The sequence below is a fragment of the Rhinolophus hipposideros genome (genome assembly GCF_964194185.1).
Source record: "Rhinolophus hipposideros genome assembly, chromosome: 24".
Lineage (NCBI taxonomy): Eukaryota > Metazoa > Chordata > Mammalia > Chiroptera > Rhinolophidae > Rhinolophus > Rhinolophus hipposideros.
In genome coordinates, this window is record NC_138070.1 from 6,507,589 (window position 1) to 6,529,413 (window position 21,825).

Consider the following 21,825-nt stretch of genomic DNA (forward strand, 5'->3'; position numbering starts at 1 on the left):
GTTTCTTAATATCATCAAATATTCTGGCAATGCTTTGGTGTCCCTCATTGGCTCCTCAGTTTCTTTAATCGTTTTTTGGTTCAATTTGTGGACACAAGGTCCACACATTGGGATTGGTTGATATGCCCCTGAAGTATGACAGCCAACTGTTCAGGTTTGGCCCTGGACTGAGGGGTACCTGGGATGGAGACTTTTGCTTTTAAAGCTGGGAAAGTCTCAAGGTGCAAAACTACGGGCTAAAGCCTGGGGCAAAACCTGTTTGTTTCTTTGTGTGATGTGGAAATGGCTGGACCATTTTTTCTGAAGACTTTCCCCTGATCTCAGCTGGTTGCACCAGGGACTAAGCCAATGACATTCATTATCCCGGGAGTTGGAATTTAGGACTGGTTGAGGACATGCTGAGAAAGCCAGCCTAGTAGAGATATGGCAGGACGAGGGACTTCTCCCCTTGTAGTGGAAGCACCCTCCTTGCTTCTGGGCTGTTCCGCTTCCTTGTCCCACCCTCTGGGAAGCCCAGCTGTACTTTTTTAGGCCTTTCATGTGGCCTCAGGAGAGTGCTGAGCTCGTGAGCTTGGGTTCAATTCCCAGCTGCATCTCGGGCTGTGAGACCTTGGGCAAGTCACTGCGCCTTTAGCTGAGATTTTGCAGATTGCATCCCGGTGGCATGGTTTAACATGTTTCTCTGTCGCTTGTATTGGCTGCGCAGAAGCAGTTGGATCTAGAGTCTTGGTCGCATTCAGGTTCAGTGTTTTTGGCAAGTCTCGTAAGTGGGGCTGGGTGCATCCATCACGAGCGACATAGCGTACGTCTCAGTCAGTTCCAAGATGGAGTGGGGGTCAGCTGGAAGCAGGGACCAGCCTGATCAGTGAGAAGCGGGTCTTGCCTTCTGGGGACACCTAAAGCCCCTTCCCCCAGCATGTCAGGAAACCTCAGCCGATGTCCTCTGATAGTTAACATTCATCATTAATAATGGAAGCGGAAACCAAGAGATTTCATAGCTGTGTGAGGTAATTAAATTACTTACATGAATCTACTCACACTTGATTATTTCCACGTTTCTCACCAAACATATGCCTCTCCCTCGTTTGCTGCCATCCTGGGCTCTCAGCTGGGAGGAGGAGGATTGTGGCGGCTTCGGAGAGCTGCCTGTCTCTGAGAAACAACAAAGAAAATAGGGTTCCTCACCCGAGACCCCTCCCCTGATAAACGGAAGTATATTCTCTGAACAGAGCGTAAGAGATGTAGCAACATTTCCATTTCCAACCTAGGGTAGACTGGCTTTGATCTTTTCTCCCCTATAAATCATGTTTCCAAGTTTTGCTGTATGGGGTGGTAGGAGGGGAAGAGGGGAGCAGAAAAATTGTTTTCATTAAATCGATGCTTTTAGTGCTCCTGGCAAAGACAGAAGGAGAAAAAAAGTGGGGCGCATTTGAACTAAAAGGTTTGCTCTGACATTTGGTGTCAGATGCTAAGGGATGGGTTCAGGATGGAAGAAAAGAAGCTGCTTCTCTGCCACCCTGGGTGCCTTCTGTTTGTGTCCTGGTCCTGCTGGGGTTCCCAAAAGCAGAGGGGAACGTTGGGGACAGGGTGACATTTTGTACTCCGAAGCAGGGATGCAAGCCCAGCTGCCCACAGGGGCCCTGCAGGTAAGCTGAATGAGCAGCACAGGCACACGTGGGGTGACAGGGAGGAGTGGGGACGGAGGCAAGCTGGGAGTCAGCGTGCCACCCACGGAGTGGCCTCTGCGCAGTGAGGGCAGACCGATAGCAGCCTGGTCATGCAGCACATTATGGGGGCTGAGAGCACAGACTTCAAAGTCAGGCTGCCTGGCTCCAAATCCCTTCTCTGCCCACTCTCTTGCTGTGTGACCTTGGGCAAGTCTCTTGACCTCTCTGTGCCTCCATGTCCTCATCTGGGAAGTACAGATGATGACTGTACCTACTGCGGATGTGAAGAGGCTCATACAATGAACTCCACAGTCAGTGGCAAGTGGTAGCTTAACATCCACCACGGTGGGAGTCTTTACACCACAGAAATCGGCAAGCACTACAGATCAGGGCCTTTTCTTCTTCTCCAGATGACCAGTTGTTAAACCTTCACCAGCACACCACTGCACGCACCTCCTAGGGCTTTTATGAGGATTTGGAGACCTAGTGCATGGGAAGTGCTTTAGAACAAAGCCCAGCATACTTGAAGCACTCAGTATTTCTACGATCACTGTTCTTGTTGTTGATGCTCTTATGTAGGAATATGAGCCCACTGTGGCCACACGTTCCAGTTTTTCTGAATGGGCTGGAAATCTCGATTTTTATATAAAATCTGGTTTTTAAATGTTGACTCAAAATGAACATTTTTTTAAACCTGAAAAAAAAAACAAGTGCTTGTGAGGACTTGGACCAGAGGCCCATGTTTGCACCCTTGGACTTGGAGGGACAATGACAGATGTCTGATCACACCAGGCCTTTTCTTACCTCCGCCGTGGCACACACCGCCCTCTCTACCTCTTCTGCTGTTCACAACCTGCTTGTCCTTTTCAAGCCAATGCCGCCGCCTCCCCAAGTTCTCCTCCAGCCTGTGCCCTGCAAGATAAACCACTCCCCCCTTCGCTCTCCTCCCCAAAACACTGCTTGCCTTCTGCCCTTTTCCTTGGTCTCCTTCTTACCCTGGAACTTGTGAGCTGGGCCGTGGTTTATTCATCTGAGCATTGTGCTTTGCACACTGAAGATCATAACTCATAATAGTAAAATCAACGTCTATTAAGTGTTGTCTGTTTGCCAGGCTGTGAGCTCAGCGGTTTTTGTGCGTATCACCCTTAATCTTTATCATAATCCTCAGATGTGGAAACAAAGGTTCAGAGAAGGCCAGTGGCTGCCCACGGCCACAAAGAATGGGGGAGTGGGGAGGCCTGGGAATGGAACCCAGGCCCCTCGGCCCTGGAGCCCCCGTCAGGAAGCTGAGCCCATAGCCCAGAATCACAGCTGGGAAGTTGGAGGCTCAGGGGTGCCCCGTGTGTCCGGCTGAGGGGCTCACAGGGCTATCTCAAGCCACGCCCCACAGAGACATCCGGAAACAATGCTGCTCTATTTAAAAGGACAGCATAGTGCTTGCATGGCATTTGGTGACCACCTCTCCATAAAAGGCATGCATACTTTTTAAACTCCTCTCTTCTGGGCTAGCGTTTTGGAGAACTTAGGGAATCGCCTCAAGAGGGGAGGCTGTAACCACCTGGGACTCCTGTAGCCCTCCCTCCAGGGGCAGGGACACCGTGACACATCACGTGGTCATAGGACATGGAGCAGCAAGAGCTCAGAAGCCAGGTCAGGGTCACCGAGCCAGCTCAGGGACAGCAGGTGTCATTTGGGCCTGGCATACAGACCCCTGGACTCCCCTGCGTCTCAGAGGATGTTTGCTGCTGGGGCCGGATGGGGTGACTCAGCCTCGCTGACTGCCACACTCCAGATTCTGGTGATTTGACTCCAGCCCTCGTGGTCAGGCGGCTTCTTCGTCTCCCATCCCCCTCGGATAACGTTGACTTCTAACATCCCAGAACCCTTGCCCAGAAATCCCAAGAACTTTTTATGGCGTGCCCAACCTCACCCCATATTTAACAGTGAACAAACTGTGTATTTTAAATGTTAGTGTCTCATGCGACACCATGGATGGACCTAGAGGGTATCATGCTAAGTGAAATAGTCAGATTGAGAAAGACAAATACGATATGATCTCACTTACATGTGGCATCTAAAGAACAGTGTGAATGAACAAACAAAACAAAAAAAAGTGCTAGCGTTTCACACCCAAGCGAGGTGTTGGTGTCCCTATTCTCTAGGTGGAGAAACTGAGGCACAGAGAGGTCAAGGAAGGATGTTCATTCATCTGCCCCACACACGTCCATGAAGTGCTAGCCGGGTGGGCCCTGCACCAGCTGCTTTGTCTCCCTGATTTGATCCTCCTGGCAGCTGTTCCCATCACTGAACCTGTTTTACAGGTGAGAAAGCTGAGGCCCTGAAGGCTTAGCAATTTGCCCGAAGTCACAGCCAGGGATGCAGGTTTCAGACCCCGGTCACTCAGACCTGACTCTAAAGCCCTCCCTTGAATCCCCAGCTGCATGTGTGCCTGTGGTCTCTTCTCGCCCTCACCACTCCCCACTTCCTTCCAGGGCCCACCTTGCTCCACCACTCCCATCAGAACACACAGAGTGCCAAGACCTGCTGGGTCTCTCTCCACTTGGCCTGGAGTTTCTCGTACCCCGGGAAGGCACAGACTCATCCAGATACTCTAAACGCCCCTTTTCTCCGAGCCTGGGTGGACTTGAATTGGGATAGCCTGACGGTTCTGTATTTGGGATGGAGGCTCCCTCGGAGATCTTGTTGCCATTTGGAAAGGCAGTGAGCCAGCCACTCTGGGACACCTGGGAGCCAGAAGTAGGAGCAGGAAGGGACACCCTCTCCTCACTCTTGTTTCTCATCTGGCATGTGGAATCGCTGTGTGAAGGAAGATGGTAGCGGGCTGATGGGCCTCAAGAAGAGTGTAGGAAAGCAAAGCAAGGGGACAAGGTGTCGGTCTAGGCCGGAGAGAAACACTAATGCTTATGGTGGGGCCTGGTCAGGCCCACACCTGTCCTGCAGTTGCACAGGAGGCAGGAGGTGAACTGCTACCCCCGGCCTGTCTCAACAGCAGGCTGCTACTGGGCTCCAGGCAGGCGTCAGCAGAAACATGGGCCCAGGGTGGGCAGATCCTCTGATTTTTCAAGAGAAGCCAGCAATTTGGATCTCTTCTGGTTTTTAAATATTGGCTCAATATATATGCACATATTTTCATGTTCGCAGTGCTTTATGGAGGTATAATTTACATACGGCAAAATGCACAAATCTTAAGCATGTAACTTGATGAATTTTGATGGCTCAAATATTTTTAAAACACTGGAGAGTCCAAGAAAATATGTCCATGGGGTACAGACAGCCCTGGGCGCATCGTTCATGACCCCTAGTTTAATGCTGTGTGTTACACTCATGAGTAAGGTGGGGTGCTTGCACGACAGTAACCCCTGGCGAAGGGGACAGGCTTTTGGTGATAACCTGATGATGATCCCATTACTCTCACCACTAAGGGCACAGGCTCAGGAGCCCAGGAGTTGAATCCTAGTTCAGCCACTTGCTGTGTGACTCTGGGCAAATTACTTCACCTCTCTGATGTCTTGTTTTCTCAAACACTAAAGTGGAGAAGATAATGATAACTGACCTCACAGGGCTGTTGTATGGATTAAATGAGTTAATGTGATAACTGCACATAGTAATTACTTTGTACATGTTCACTACTGTCTTTTTTGTTTTAATTTTTTGTTTTTTTTAATGAATAGAGTATGTTTTAGAGCGGTTTTAGGTTTAGAGAGAATTTGAACAGAAAGTATAGAGCCCCCATATATTCCCTCTTCTCTCCCCCCATGACCAGTTTCCTGTTAAGATCTTGCGTCAAAAAAAAAAAAAAAAAAAAGATCTTGCGTCAGTGTGGCACATTTGTTATAATTGCTGAACCAATCCTGATACATCATTTATATTAGGGGTAGCTGGTTGTGTTACAGATTCTGTGGGTTTTGACAAATGTGTGTATAACATGTATCCACCATCCCAGCATCACGCAAAATAGTTGCACTGTTGTTTTAAATCAGGAATGTTTGTGAGTCCTCACGGCTACTATAGAGAAAAGACCAGCCATGGCTTATGCATAACTTCTGGTGAGCTGGAGGGAGCCCCATTCCCTGCTCTCCCACTCAGAAAGCACAGCATATTCAGGCAAGAGAAAGGGACATTTTAGGGATGAGCCTGAGTCTGTTCATATTTACCCAAAATGGGGAGTCACACAAATTCCAGCCCCAAATTCCCTGCCACACAGCTGCCTCTGAGACCAAAGACCGCATTCACACCCCACCTCGGCCCCTCCTGTGTGACTTGGAGATGCTGTATCAACGTCTCTGGGCCTCTCAAACAGCCATCCATCCTCCCTGCCCAGGGCCACTTCCTCCCCTCCCCCAGGCCTGTGTGGAGGCTCAGATGCGCTAATCCCTGTGAAAGGTCTTTGTAAATTATAATAAGCTCTAGATTAAAATGGGAAGCTATTATGATTATAATCAGTTATGCAGAAAAACTGAGCTGTTGTCAAAGTGGGCCTGGCCTTTGGAGGCTGAGCCAACGGAAGTCGGTTGCATGCAGGCTTGGCAGTTATCCATGCTTTGTCCGTCTGGGGTGAGGTAGCTAGGAAGTCAGACATACAGCTGGAGCCCACCTTCGGCTGGAAGGGCAAGGTCCAGGCTGGAGCCCTCATTCCTGGGAGGGTTCTGCTCCAGAGCCTGCTGGCCAAATGCCGATCAGAGCAGAGCCGCCGTCATGGTATCGGCAGCTCTCAAAAAGAGGAAATTGGACCCGGGTGCTTCCAGCGCCCATGAGAGTGAGTCTCCACCATCCAGCTTCATACACTGGCCACAGCCTGGGCAGGGCAGGAAACAGAACTTCTGTCCTGCCTTCATCTATATACAGCCTTGGTAGCTTTTTCAGCTCATTATATGAGCATATATAGTGTGTGTGGGTTTTTTTTAATACCCCAAAGCAAAATTTATTTGTAAGGCACTAAAAAGAAAGGCTCCTGTCCCTTTTATGCCGGGAGCCCTCAGAAGAGAAGTGAAATTGTGTATTTGCTGCTAAAAAAAAAGCCCTGGCTTATACAATTTTAACAATAGAAAAATGATCTTTGTGCTTCAGAGCATGGATGCTTAAAGGAAAACAGGCAGTCTGTTCAGGTGGCTGGTGAATTACAAATGAGGGGTTCGCCTGTGTTTTGAGTGACAAGCAATTTAAATGCAGTCTTACATGGAGGCCTGGAAATTCTTTTTCCCAGAAGAGAGAGAGAGAGAGAGAGAGAGCAAGCAAGAAGAAAAGGAAAATAAAGAAAAAAAGGGGGAAAGCTTCTTTTTCTAACTGAGGGGTGAGATTAGTTGCCACTGAGTGGAGGTGAGAAGTTAGAACTTCATTTGGTAATTATAAAATCAGTAGTTTGTGATTGGATGTAATTGATGATTATACGGTTGCTAATAGCAGGCCTGCCCGCCCATGCTTGTGGGACATTTCATTTTTGCGCCACTTCAAGCTGTGAAAGCCAGCCCAGTGTGGGGCGCCGCTCACAAAATCTCAGGGAGCCTGACATAAATGCATTTGGGGGCCTGTATTACGTTGGATAAAATGTGTTCATTAATGCCGACATTTGAAAACACTTTGCTCCATGCCTTATTTTTGGTCTGGGAATAATTACAAATATTAGAATAAAATTACACAGTGTGTTTCTCTCCTGCCTCATGCTCTCCCAGCAGACCCACCCTCGGTCCAAACCTGGATAGGTTTCTTTGCACTGTCTTTGTTTAAAATGCCAGTGGGGTAGTGATTGATGTGTGGGGAAGAGAGTGTCTGTCTGTCTGTCTATCTGCTTGGGGAAATTAGAACCATTGCACAACTAAATTGGAAAGGAACTCAAGCCCAGCACCTTCACTTTATAGATGGGGAAACTGAGGCTCAGAAGGGGGACGTAACTTACCCTGGGATGCCAGGGATGCAAGGCCCTCGCTGAGACCAGAGCCCAGGTCCACTCACCCCCACGTCCAGCTTTTCCTGTTTCCTACCACCCTGCTGGTGGTGGCCCCCAGTGCTGGGAACCTCTAGGTTAATCCTGGGGCTTCGTCCCCTCCCCACCAGGGTTACGCACTTACTCCATCAGCGAGCTTGCTAGAGAGCTGCATGGAGCCTGCAAGTCTGCAGCTTGGCTTGGGCTCCTTGGAGGGTGTCGTTCTCTGTCATCCATCTTGTCGTGGGATTTTAGTTAAGTTTGTGTTTGGAAGGTTTAGCTCATACGACCTCTGAAATTCCTTCCTGGCCTCATTCATTTCTTTGTTCATTCAGTCAGTGCTGCTTTAGTACCTGTTTCTGACCTGCCCTGTCCTGGCCTCTGAAGGAGGGAGAAACCATAGCAATGGCCCTTCAGGATCATCCAGTTCTTCATGCCCCAAACCTTGGTGTCTCCTTGACACCACTCCTCCCTCTTCCTCTCGCTGCCCCACGTCCACCCACTCTGTGTTCCCGAGGAACACATCCTTTGGCTCGATTTCAGAACCCGTCTAGCCCTGAACACCCACTTGGAGCTGCCGTCTGTGCTCACCTGACACTACAGAAGCCACCTTTCTGGGGCTCCTGCTTCCACTCCAGCCCCTCACTACATCGTCCCCACAACTACCAGAGGGATCCTGGTAAAACTAATGTCAGATCATGTCTCTCCTGCTCAGAACCCGCCCGTGGCTCCTCTTCCCCTGAGAAAAAGAGTCCACATCTTCACAGGGGCCTGCAAGGTTCCACCCCTGCCCTTCTCCTCCCCGACCCCCTCTCCTCTTCTTCACTCGCCTTCTCCCACCCTCCCACTTCACTGCCCTCAGCTGTTACTTACACAGGCCAAACACGCTTCTGCCTCAGGGCCTTGGCACCTGCTGTTCTCTCTGCCTGGGATGCTCTTCCCAGATCTCCGCATGACTGACTTCCTTCCCCACGTCTGTCCACTCTGCCCGCCCAAGGCCTTCTCCGGCCTCTCGAGGCAGCATATTCCCGGCCCGGACTCCTGTCCCCCTCTCTGCTTTATTTTCCTCGCTCGCACTTAGTCGCTTTCTTACCTTCTTACCTTCTCAGCCATGATTTATTTTATTGCCTGCCTCCACCTTTAGAGTATCAGCTCCATGAGGGTACAGGTTTCGGTCAGCCTTGCTAGGTGCCTGGAGCAGCCCCCGTCTTCAGGAGATGCTGGTGGATAACTGCCAAGAAAACGAATGTATTGGACATTGTGAGGTTTCAGGTGCTCTGTCAACACGTCATATGAGTATTTATTTCACTGTTTTAAATGCCAGTCCCCGCCCTCTGATGCTCTCAGTCTCAGCACAGGTGCTGTCATCGGATGCTGACTCGTGGGCGAGTGCCCGGCGCTCGGGGTCAGGAGGCCCCATGTGGGTGGAGCACAGACTCTCCCTGAAACAGAACCCAGCACCCACCCAGCGCCTGATGCTCTTCCAGACCTAAGGAGTGACCCCCACCTCTACCAGTTCCTCTCCAGCCTTAGAATCCCCCCCAAGGGTGACACAGACAGGGGTGCCATTCTTCAACAGACATTTATTGAGCACCTGCTGTGTGTGAGGCTGCGTGAAGGGAGCACAGCAGTGAACAGACAGGTGCACTCTCCCCTGGGGGCGCTCAGACCTCAGAGCTGGCGAACCTGGAATGAGAAGGTGGACAAGCCTCGGGAAGGGGTGCCTGCATGGCTCACCCCACCAGTGCATTCAGTGGAAACCGTGAGGGTAGAAGCGTAACCTGCTGATGGGAGCTGGTTTCTAAAATCTCCAGCCTCTGCTATCAGATAGCTGCTTTTCCTCTTTGGCATCTGTCACAAGGTCCCCATTCATGCAATCATTTGTCAATCCTCTTAGTAAAAGGGTCCCCGGCCTTCATCCTATTAAAGCCATATTTTAGTCCCCAAGAAGGCAAATTGCCCAAACCCTGTGCCTCACTGGGTGTTTGCTTTTTAATCGCTGCCTCAGTTTCCTCATCCATAAAATGGGAATACCCACAGATCCCATCTGTCTTATGGGCTGCCGTAATAGGAGGCAGCCACATTGGGTAGCATAAGCAACAGAATTGTATTTTCTCACTGTTCTGGAAGCAGGCAGTCCAAGATGAAGGTGCGGGCAGGTTGGTTTCTGGTGAGAACTCTCTCCTCGGCTTGTCGACGGCCACTTTCTCATTGTGTTCCTCTGCTCCTACATCCCTTCCAGGTGTTTCCTCCTGTTCCAGAGACGGCCTCAGCCCCTCTCCTGCCACCAGGCAGGAGCCAAGAGAGCCCAAATCAACCACAGCTACCAAAACAAGAGTCAAACTCTTCTTATTTAAGCCCTGACTTTAAATTGCAATTAGCATTTACTCAGCCACCTCAGTAATTTATAGCAGAGAGAGCAGTGACACTCACTTGGGAATGGGACCTTCAGCCAACTCACTGTGTGAGGCGGGCCAGGGTGGGGGGGTTCCTGCTGAAGACCCTGGTGCTTGGCTCGTCCTGGCCTCCTGGACCCTGCCCGCCTGGCTCCTCCAGCTATTTCAGATATTCCTGCTTCTTCCACAAACCCCCACCAGAGTCAGTCCCCAGTGGGGGTGCGAAGCTGGGGGTGAGTCGTGGCTCCCACATGGTATGACCCTTGCCCTCTGTGCCTCGTGTCTTCATCTGTTAAATAGGTAGCACCCCCCGACCCCCACCCCGCTGAGAGGTGTGAGCATTAAATGAGTTAATACGTGTCCAGCACGTAGCGCAGTGCCTGACACGAAGGCAGGGCTCTTACTATTAGGCTGGTGCAAAAGTAATTGCAGTTTAAAAGGTTAAAAATTGCAAAAACTGCAGTTACTTTTGCACCAACCTAATAACAATAAGTCTCATATCAGCCAAACAAAGTAAATGTTATCTCATTTTCCATGTGGGAGGAAATCAGAATATCACTATAAGGAAAAGGGAACTATCACATAGACTCTTACAATAAGATGTGAGCCTTCTGGATAGCCAAGCCAAACCCTCCCCCATGTGTAGGTCTTCCTGAATCCCTTTACAGCCTCACACTTGGGTGGTTATGTCCTTGAATGCCTCTCCTGATGGGGAGCTCAGTACCACATAAGGTAGTCCTTTTTAAGAACTTAGAACTTTCTAAGACTGAGCCTCTTTGAAATTTCCACACACCCCCACTTCTAGTCCACCCCACCTCTGGAATATTTACAGCCCAGAATACATCTATTCCTGTCAACACAATAGCCAGAAAGATCTTCAGCTTATTGTAGACTGCTCTGAGGGTGTGTACCCACGAGTCTGCTTCCCTCCATGTCTATGCCTCCCTTACTCCCCACAACCCCCTTCTTCTCCATGCTCCCCACAGTGTCTGTGAACCCCAGCTCTCAACAACGCTTGCTCTCCATGCCCTCTCACTCAGAAGCCTCACTTTCCATGCTCCCTTCTCTCTGTGTCTCCCCTCATTCTTCTTGCTCTTTTTTGCTCCCCATGTGCCCCTCCATATCTGTACACCCCAGAGGGAAAACCAGGCCTCAGCGGGTTTGTTAAAGGGTTTCCCCGTCCCCTACCATCCTGGGCCAATTCCTGTCCCCCAGATCTCATTCCTTCTGCCTCCTCCTCAGAGGTGCTTATTCTGAGACCCTCTGAGCACCTGCCTCTTCTCGATTGACCATCAGTCTTCAGTTTCTTCCAGAATCTTGCCGCATCAGATCTCCCTATCTCACAGAACCACCTGCCCCAGGACCCAGTGGTAAAGGAAAGCTGTTCTCAAAGTGTGTTCCAGGAGACCCAAGGTTCCAGGTTTATTTTCTGAAGAAGAAAGTTCTGTGGCCAAATGCATTTGGGAAATCACTGGGCTAAGCCGGGGTGAAGGGGATGTTTTCCTGCAGCTCGTCTGAGTATCCAGTGTGTTGATATGTTTTGTACATGTCCACTCAGAAAGCGTGTGCAGGTTTGATCACAGGTCCCCTCTTCACACCGGGGGGTCTGTGCAACACATTTTGAGAAGCACTGGTTTCTAGTTGCAAGTCTGGGGCCTGGAATGAGAGGATTCTGGGCTCTCTCAGATGAGAGGGTATCTGGGCTCAGATACCACCTGTGCCATTAACTGGTTCTTTCATCTTGGCCAAGTGACTTGGCTTCCCTGAACCTCAGTTTCTTCCTCTGTAGAATGGGGGCATTAACCATGCTCATGTCTTATTGTCATTGGGAGATTCCAAAGATACAGCCCTGAGCACAGAATAAGGATTCCGTTTCAGAAGCTCTGACCAGTCCTTGTAAATTGCTCGGCCTGGATCAGTCCTCGGTAGCCAATAGATGTTGTCACTGCATCAGACAGCTTGTGGAAGCTCAGCCTCGGGGTGGGGGGTCCCCAAATTTGCTGGGTTTAACCACCTGACAGACAAGGGGTAAGCAGTAGAACAGGCTTTTGCCTCTCCTCTGGCTTAACCAGTTCTGCGCCTGTTATTTTCACACTCGGGGGACCAGGCATTTTCACCCCTTATATCATAGCAGGTGCTGTAAATGCCGCACGCTCTGTCAGACGCTAAGCTATTTCTGATGGTAACCTTCTGGGTGTCTGTAGCTGGCCGCCACCCCCAACTCCTCCCCCACTTCCTCCTCCTCCTCCTCCCTCAGATGGCCTTCAAAGATCTGCCTGTCACAAGCCAAATCTGTCATTCTGGACACTTGTCTCCCGCCCTTCTGCGTGGTGGGACCCAGCCATGAGGCAGAAACACGGGGCCTTTTATGCCGAGCTCACCTGTTCTGGGCACATGAATGAAATGCATTATTGCCGCAGACCTTGGAAAAGACATCCTGTAAAGTTGGAAGAAGAATGATCTGATTTATTAGAAAGCTTTTTGCCAACTTCCATGGGACTCTTTGCCACATGTTAGCTCATTCCTCTCTAATAGCTTCTTAGGCAGATGGAAATTTTTCTTCCCACTTGATGGATAACAAACTGAGGCCAAGAGATGCTTCATGATATTTAGGCCCAGCACTACATTGGGCTCTGAGCCATCAGAGCTGGCCTTCTAGGAACAGACAGGGCCATTGCTCTAAAACAAGGCAGAATGAGGCAGGACATCCAAATGGCGACTGTCTTCAAGAGTCACATTTGCTATGGGAAGCCCCAAATTTGAACCAGTTCAAACTGAATATCAGTCCAGGATGTTTTTTGATCTTTGCTTTTGAAAATAGTGTCCAGCCATTTAGGTAACCTCTAACACAAGGATCAGCAGAGCCAGGCAGTCAACATTTTTGACTTTGCAGCCAGGGGCTCTGTCACAACTGTTAAATTCAGCCATTGTAACATGAAAGCAGCCATTGACAACACATAAAAGAATGGCCATAGCTGTGTTCCAATAAAACTTTATTTATACAAACAGATGAAGGGCCAGATTTGGCCCATGGGCCATAGTTTGCCAACCCTCAACCTGGACCAGCACTGTCCAGTTGAAATATAATGCAAGCCACATATGTAATTTAAATTTTTCTAATGACTTCATTTTTAAAAAGTAAGGAAAAACAGATGAATTTAATTGTAATAATATCTTATTTAACCCAATATGTCCACAATATTATCATTTCAACATAAAATCAACATAAAAATTATTGAGATATTTTGTAATCCTTTTTATGTCCTAAGACTTCGAAGTCCCACATTTTGTACTAATAGCCCGTCTGAATTTAAGTTAGTCACATATCCAGTGCTCAGTGGCCACATGTGCCAGTGGCTACCATATTGGATACGGCAGCTCTAGTGGGGAGACCATATTATAAGGAGATAGTCAGACGTAAACAATACACCATTATAAACTGATAAGCACCATTCATGGAAAGTAGAGGGTGCTATAGACAGGAATAGGGAAACCTGAAAGGACTCTTCTGGCATTTGCCCCTACCCCTGCCCAGAGTTCCTTTTTAGACGTCCATGGAATATGCTAAAGTCTTTTCTCAACCCCGGTCACCACACGAGCCCAGAATGACTGTAAAACGAAGCCTTCAGACTTTCTGCTGGCTGATCTTTGATAATTCTCCATCCAGGGATAGGGAGATGAATTACTTTCATTTCTCATGACTTTTCTTGGGCTCTAGGTGGGCAGCACAGCAGCCCCTGACCCGGTACAGCCATAGATGACATCTCATGACAGCAGCATTCACATGGGGTTCGAGCGATTCCCCACTGGCTGGGAAGGCTTTCTATCTCGGAGAAAAGGGCCAGCATCTATATTCAGAACAATAATTCACCCCCAGACCTGGCATGAGTCCTGCTCTACCATGTACTAACTGCGTGACCTCAGGCAACTTACTTAACCTCACTGAGCCTCAGTTTCCTCATCTGTACAATGGGGATAATGACAGCAGCTACCTTCAGGGATGGGTGTGTCTATGGGCAAAGCTGATCTTGAATAGTGAGAGCATCTGGCACATGGTAAACTCTGAATATTACATTTATTGTTATTATTATTAGCCCATCAGGGGAGGCCCCCCAGACTCTGAATTACTTGCCTCTTCCTTACATTACTCTGGAGGCCCCAGTGTTTGTAGCACCTTCTCCCATATTATGGTTCCTCTTGGGCGTAGCTGTATCTCCCACTCAGCTGTGAGTCCCCAAAGCAGGAACTGTGTCTTGTCCCATCTCAGCAAGCATAAAAATCTGCCCACACTTAGTGATTTTGCCTACATTCTAGAACATTCTTTCTGTCTGCCACCATCTTCCCCTTCTTAGGGAGACAGTTCCTGGTGTTCTACCTACCAAAGTGGGTCAGCCTCCCCCACTTACACACTCTCAAGGCCCCTTTGAAGCATTTAGCACTTGTAATTAATGAATTATCTGGGAGGTGGACTTTAATGTCGGTCTCCCCAGCAGGAGTCCCGTAAGGGTAGGACTTGAAGCTGTGTTATTCATTCCTCAGTTCTCTACCCATCGTGCTTGGCACATAGCAGGTACTCAGGAAATGTTTGTTGAATGAATGAAAGACTGATTCATGCGAGAAGGTAAAAGATCAGAGAGACTGTTCTCAGAATAACAAGAAAGCTTAAGGAGCTTCTGTAACTGACCTTTTTAAAATCACTTGCTCAACACCCACCATACATTTCTCTCTACCCCTCCTAAATAATGAACTCAGCCTGGATCTTGTAAAGCCTTCCAGCTGTGCTGTCCAATAGAAATGCAATGTTATTCATGGATATATTTTCACATTTTATATCACCTACATTAAAGTAGAAGAAAACAGGTGGAATGAATAATAATAATAGATTTCATTTAGCCTATGATATCCAAAATGTTATCACTTCAACGTGTAATCAATATTTTAAAAATACACATTCTTTTTTTCATACTAAGTTTTTAAAATCCAGTGTGTATTTTGTACCCATAGCACATCTTGATTTGGACTTGTCACATTTCAAGTGCTTAGGAGCCACATGAGGCTCCTGGCTGCCGTGTTGGAAGTCTTAGAGGAACCACTATGGTTTCCTAATTCTTCCCAGAGTGCACTGCTGCATGTGGAGGCATGGCCTTTCTCAGGTGTCTCCTTAGGAGACCAGAGATGAGCACAGCTGAGGTTTATCTCCAAGCACCGGGCAGAGCCTGTCGCTGTAACACACAAGAAAGAAGGGGTTGGTCATACCAAGAGAGGACCTATCTATGGGGCTTAACACACGCCAGGAGTTTTGCACAGAACTTTACGTGTGTTAAATCATTTGATCCTCTCAGAACCCTTTGAGGGAGGTTGTCATATTATTGTCCCCATTCTATAGCTGGGGAAGTAGAGGCACAGGGATTAACGTGACCTACCCGCCTAAGGATACACAGATAGTAAGTGATGGAGCTGGGATTGGAACTGAGGCAGCCTGTCTCCGGGGTCCGTGCCTCAGTTGGACCGTGCCTCTGTGAACAGACGGCCTCAGTCCGTGCCTCTGTGAACAGACGGTGACAGAATTGGCCCCTGCTATTTCTCTAGGATGGTGTTAGACAGGGCCTAGAGTTTATGCAACCCACTTGGATTTGTTCATTCAACAATTTATCTCGAGCACCTTCTGTGCACCAGACAGTGCACTCCCAGAACTTACTTCGAGTAGAGGAATTCGTAAGAGACACCCCCTCAGTTGGCATCATTGGTATTCCTAAGAGAAGCCCAATTCTGAAAGAGGCTGATTGACAAGTAGATGATCCGATAAATTCATTGTTTAGGAAGTTGGCAGCAGAGACAGAGGTATGTCAGTGCCAGAGAGACTAAAGCCATTCCACCCAGACCAGCGTGTCCTCGAGGAGGTAGGGGTGGCGGCCCATGGGTGCCAGGAGCTCACTCCAGCCATGTGCCAGAAGGCTCAGGAACAACCACGGGGACAGGCCACCAAGAGTGAGGAGCCAGGGTGTGACGGTGTGAGCCCCAGAAATGTCTTGCCAGAATGCATCTTGTGGCATCTCAGTGGCAGAACAAAAACTGTCCATGAGCAAGAGAACGAGCGTGTGAATACAGCTCTTCACCACTGGGTTATTCAGTCACCTATGTATACATCAGTCAAGAAGCATTTATTGAGCACCTCTGGTATTCCAGGAACTGTTTACTATACTGTCATCCTTGACAATTGTTGAAGCTGTTTGATATCTTACTAGAGATTTAACAATTTCTCTTTAATGTTCAGTGGCAAGAAACATTCCCCAGGTGTGTCCCCCTTTTCCCTAAAATATGTGCCACATTTGAACATCCAGCGTTGCCCTTTAATAACAAGAATAATAATAGTAGCTGTTAATTCCCTACTGTGTGCTGGGCTCTGTGCTAAGTGCTATATGTGGCTTTATTTCATCCTCACAACAGGCCTGCAAGGTAGGTTCTATTATTTATTCCCCTTTTACAGATGAGAAAACTGAGCATCAGAGAGGGGTAGTGACTTGCCCAAGGTCAAACAGCCAGAATGCAGTAGAGCTGGGGTGTGAACCTGGACTTTCTAACTCCATACTTTTGCCTTCATTTCCCCTCCCCTTTCCCATCCCAGGTTTGCACAACAAATTTGCTTGTAGACTCAGATACCATGGTTACATGTGACTTTTTCTCTTGTTTCCAAAGGTGGTGGCCCTTAGTAAGAGAAGTCAGGAGGCCGAGGCTGCTTTCTTGAGTGTTTACAAGCAATTAATTGAAGCACCAGGTAAGAAATGCTTGGGCTCCACAATTGAACAATTAATGACAAGAAACAGCTGTTAGGACCGTTGCACAGGGGCCTCCTGACAGTGGGACCTGGGAACAGGCCAAGACTCCTAGGCGAGGCCAGACCCTCCATCGGTGGGGATTGTGAGGGTGAGGGGTTCTATACCAGTGTGAAGTGACACATCCCCACATGGTTCCTCCATCTTCCCCCACCGCATTCTGATGGCAGCCACGGAGCTTTGGGGGAGCTCCTGGTGAGATCTCCCACCTGGACCTTCTTGGGGAGCCAAGAAGTCTATCTTGTCGGCCAAAACCCCCATCCCATTACCACCAAATACAGGTGGCACCAGTGCTTCCTGCCAGCAGGGGGCGCTGGAGGAAAGGCCTCCAAAGTTTCCTCCACCGTGGTGCAACCAACCTCAAAAACTTCATGTTGAGCGGAAGCCAAAGCCAAAAGAACACATACTGTGTGATTCTATTCGCATAAAATATGAAGACTGGCAAAAATGAACCTGTCAGCACTATTCACAATGGCCAAAAGTTGGAAACAACCCAAATGTTCATCAGTGGATGAGCAGATAAATAAAATGTAGCCTATCCATACAATGGAATATGATTCGGCCATGAAAAGAAATGAAGCACTGACACACGCTACAATGTGGATGAACCTCAGAAACATTTGCCAAATGAAAGAACCCGGACACAAAAGGCCACACAGTGTAGGATTCCATTTATATGGAGTGTCCAAAATAGGCACATCTATAAAGACCGAACTCAGGTTGGTGGTTACCGGGGGCTGGGGGAGGAGGGAATGGGGAGCGAGTGTTTAATGGGTAGGAGGTTTTAGGGGCATAAAAATGTTCTGGGACTAGATAGAAGGCGGTTGCATAACATTGTAAATGTACTAAATGCTACTGAATTCTACACTTTCAAATGGTAAGTTTTATGTTACAGGAATTTCACCTCAAGTTGAAAAACATGAACTTGTGCTGTTAGAATTCGAGAGAGTGGCAGTAGCTCCTGGGAGGGCCTCTGGGGGCTGGACATGCCGTTTCATAATCTGGGTGTGGATTACAGAGGTGTGATCAGTTTGAGAACATTCGACTGTACCTAAAATATGTAGATATACTTCCTTAACAAGTTTCCTTTTTTTAAAATGGCCCCTCCTTGGCCACCTTCTCATTTATTGACTCAGAAAAGGGAGCCCAGGAAAGTGTAGTGATTTGTTTAACATGGTGGAGCTGGGAGGAGACCCGCCCCGTGCTAACTCCCTCTACCCCGACAGCACCTAATCCTTCCCAGCGCCCTTCCATGCAGGGATTAGTGCCCTGGGGGGTGCTTGGGGCTGGGGGTTTATGAAGAGGAACGTGAAATCCCTCTCTAAGCCAAGCCATGGAGGAGGCAGTCATTTATATCGGAAATAAAGGTCATTTGTGGGATGTTGGTACGTAGGATGAGAAAGTCGGTTGTTCCCTCTGTCTGGGGCAGCTGTAGAGAGTTGAAGAGTGTCTCCCGAAGTTCGCATCCACCCTGCCTCTCAGAATGTCACCTTATTTGGAAACAGGTTCTTTGCAGATGTAGTAAGTGAAGGATCTCCAGATGAGCTCATCCTGGATTGGGGGTGGGTTTGTGGCCACATCACTCCAATCTTCTCAAGGCCTTCTCTCTGTGTCTCTCTGTCACAAATGTCCCTCTCCTTTTTCTTATCAAGAAAATGGCACCGGTCAGTGGATTTAGGGCCCACCCAGATAGTCCAGGATGAGCTCATCTCGAGATCTTTGACTAAATGACATCTGCAAAGATCCTTTTTCCACATAAGGTCATATCACAGGTTCCAGGGATTCAGACATGGACGAATGTTTGGGGGCCACCATTCAGCCCACCACAGAGGCCTGCAGCCTCGACGCCCTGTGCCCTGGTCCTGCCCTCCACCCCGAGTCTGCACTCTAGGGAAGGCAGTATGGCCATGTGGACTTTCCCTATAAGAAGGCCTTGGCAGTGGCCGTGGCTGGGGCTAGACAGCACAACCCCACCTCAGGAGGACGTGGCCCCACAGCGTGAGACTGAGATGCCCATGTGTCGTGGGCCTGGGTCATTATCATCCTGAGTCTACAGCAGGCATGTGGCCAAGAGGCTGAGCCTTTTTGTTATGTTTCCATCCTCTTCGGAGTTACTCCGAAAAATATTCCTTCTCATTTCCCACCCATTTAAGTCCTTCAGGACCGACAGTCCACAGTCTCAATAAATGACATTGGAGGGTGACCCAGTACAGACTCAGGAAGGCGTCCCCAAGCCAGGCTCCTCCACCGGGCCCCGCAGTACCTCACCTGTAGCACCAGGGGGCAGCACTGAGATGAGCTTGTGTTTCCAGGCTCCGAGCCAGACCAGGGTTGGAATCCTGCCCATACCACTTACTCACTGGATGACTGTGGATGAATTAATTCACCTCCCTGAGCTCCAGTCTCTCCTTCTATCGGTTGGGGATAATATCAGAGCCTGCCTCATACAGTGATGGGAGGCTTGTGTGCATGACGCTTAGTCGCACTTGCTCATCATCATACATGCATGCGGCTGGCTTTCCTAGAAGTGAAATTCTCCAAGCCTGGGACTGAGTCCTACTACATTTGTATAGCCAGACACTGGATGAATTAGAAGTAAGATCCAGATGTAGAAAGGGGATGAAGAGTTATTTGAATGAACAGGTACTTTTTGAACTAGAGCCCTCTGCTTGTCACGTGTTTATTTACTCAGATAGCATTTGTTGAGCGCCTGCTGTGTGTCCAGCCCTCACTAGACATTGGGAACATGAGCACACTGATACAGGTAAGGGCTCAGCCCTCAGGGAGCTTGCATTCTGGTGACCGGATCATTGCTCGAATAACCAACGTGTCGTCGCAAACCCAGCGGAGCACCAAAAATTCTAGTACTTGGGGGTGAGGAGGGAAAAGAGGCATCATTTCTGGGGTTCACTGTCAGACCCTCATCTTTCCAGAGATAGGGCTGTTAATACAATCACAGGGCCAGGACCCCAGGGCCAACCAGGGTCCGGGAGAGCTTCCAAGATAGGAACATTCCAGAAGGTCCTCGTGCCCTCTTGCCCCTCTCCCCAAAGGGTCTTTCCAAGCCTGGGGCTGACTCCACGCATCTGATTTCCCAACTTCACTCCTCAGAGATGGAGGGGCAGGGAAACATCCGTCCCGGCTGTCACCGAGTTGGAGAATGAGCCTTAACTGATGGAGGTGTACCATACGAACAGCCCCTTTAGGGGCTCTAATTCATTTTCAAGACATTTAAGAATAACAAAATGTTTTAATGATTTCTTAGGGGAATTAGGAAGACATATTTTTGTTCTCATTAAATTTTATTCTCAGACACAAGAACTAAATGTCAGATGTGTTTTCGGTGCTCGGAGCTCCCCGACTCACTGTCTCCCCACTCAACACACATGCCCCCAACCCCCTGCAGAAAAATGACACTCCTGGAAAATTTGCCAGAATGCACACTCTCCTGTTTTTATATTTCTTGACAGGCAAATTATTTGTCGACATACTTCTCCCCCCTCCCCAAAGCCACACAAGTCCTGATTCAACATTTTTGTTTTGAATGACTGCTGCCAACACAAATCTCTGGCAGCGAATGTGGTGTAGCATGATTGCTCAGCAAGTATTTTGATAAGTGTGCAGCCTGTATGTCTGTAATTACGGAAGAAAACCGTAAATCTTTTGGATATTGTTCACACAGATGTGGCGTGAAGTGAGAAAAAAAAGCAGTAAAACGTGTTAAAAGCATAATTAATGTCATTGTTGTGGAGGATGATTTGATTTAAACCTTTTTGACTTCTGTGTCGGTGGCGGCTGATTTCTTTATCGCGCTCATAGAGTCACTAGGTACCGACCCAAGCTAACTTCTTAACTGAGTAATTAGTTAAAAAAAAAAAAAAGAAAAGAAAAAATCAAAATGAGAAAAGAGCGAGTAAGATGGCAGGCCAAGGAACATTGCTGAAAAGACAAGAGAGAGGTGAGTGCCCCCAAAATGTTTTTTATCACTTTACTTTGGTTTTTAAAAATCTGATGCAGGAGATGGAAATTCCTGCCTGCATTTCTCTCTCTGTTCCTTTCAGGAAGCAAAAGGCCGGTCAGCTTAGGTGCTTGAGCTACACTGTCCAACCACAGCTGGTAGAACAGTCAGCTTGGTGTTTTTGAGCTGTGTGACCTTGGGAAGGGGCCCAAACCAATCTGAGCTCTAGTTTCTGTGTCTTCAGGGATAATCATAGAGCCTACTCATACGTTGATGTGAGAATTCAATACACTACACACGAAAGCATTGGAGGGTTTAATTATCAGTCGCCCACTGCAAAGCTGACAGCGCTATAGGTTACAGAGTCACAAGCGTTGGATTTCACAACGTTCTGTCAGTTGTTTAGGGTGAGCGGAGCAGTTTAGGCAACAGGGTCCCTGAGTCAATCTGTGGAATAGGAAGAGGCTTTATGATAGTTAGGGTTTTTTAATTGTTCTCCCCAAATTATAAAAGTTGCGTATGCACACTGTCAAATTCAGAAAAATAGAAAGAACGAGGGAAAACTACCTACGAGAAAAGCAGTGGGAACATTTTGGGTTGTTTTCTTTCTGATCTTTTCCCCACGTACTTTTTCAAAACTGTCATTCATTCTACGTGTACCATTTTGCATCCTGCCTCCTTTCCCCCAACGCGAGCATCTGTAATTCCCCGTGTGATTTAAAATCCTGAGTAACTTTGGCTCATGGTGTGTAACACTCTCTTGCGGGGCTGTGTTGTAACCCCGTTTCCAACACTGGGCATTGAGGGTGCTCAGAAATGTACAACATACTGGTCTTGTGCTGTAGTTCTCAGGAAGAGGAAGAAAAGTGGGAAGAAAAACATGTAGCCATGTATGGACCATAAACTCAGGATCAGTGGTCAGAAAGAATACGAATTTTATTTTTCTTTGGTTTATTTTGCACTCCTTCATTTATTACTTACAACGAATGTCTTTTTGTATGTTATAAACCACTCATATTTATTCCTTTGT

At 48.3% G+C, this 21,825-nt stretch overlaps 1 protein-coding gene across 3 annotated transcripts in view; it reads left to right on the forward strand.

Annotated features, from left to right (window-relative positions):
- The window catches only part of CUX2 (cut like homeobox 2), a 233,681-nt gene that overhangs the window by 164,401 nt on the left and 47,455 nt on the right, over nucleotides 1-21,825 (forward strand). For all 3 annotated transcript variants that reach the window (XM_081036407.1, XM_081036408.1, XM_081036409.1), the window contains exon 4: nucleotides 16,701-16,779. In XM_081036407.1, the coding sequence (XP_080892533.1) occupies nucleotides 16,701-16,779 (79 nt within the window). The remainder of the gene's footprint in view (nucleotides 1-16,700; nucleotides 16,780-21,825) is intronic.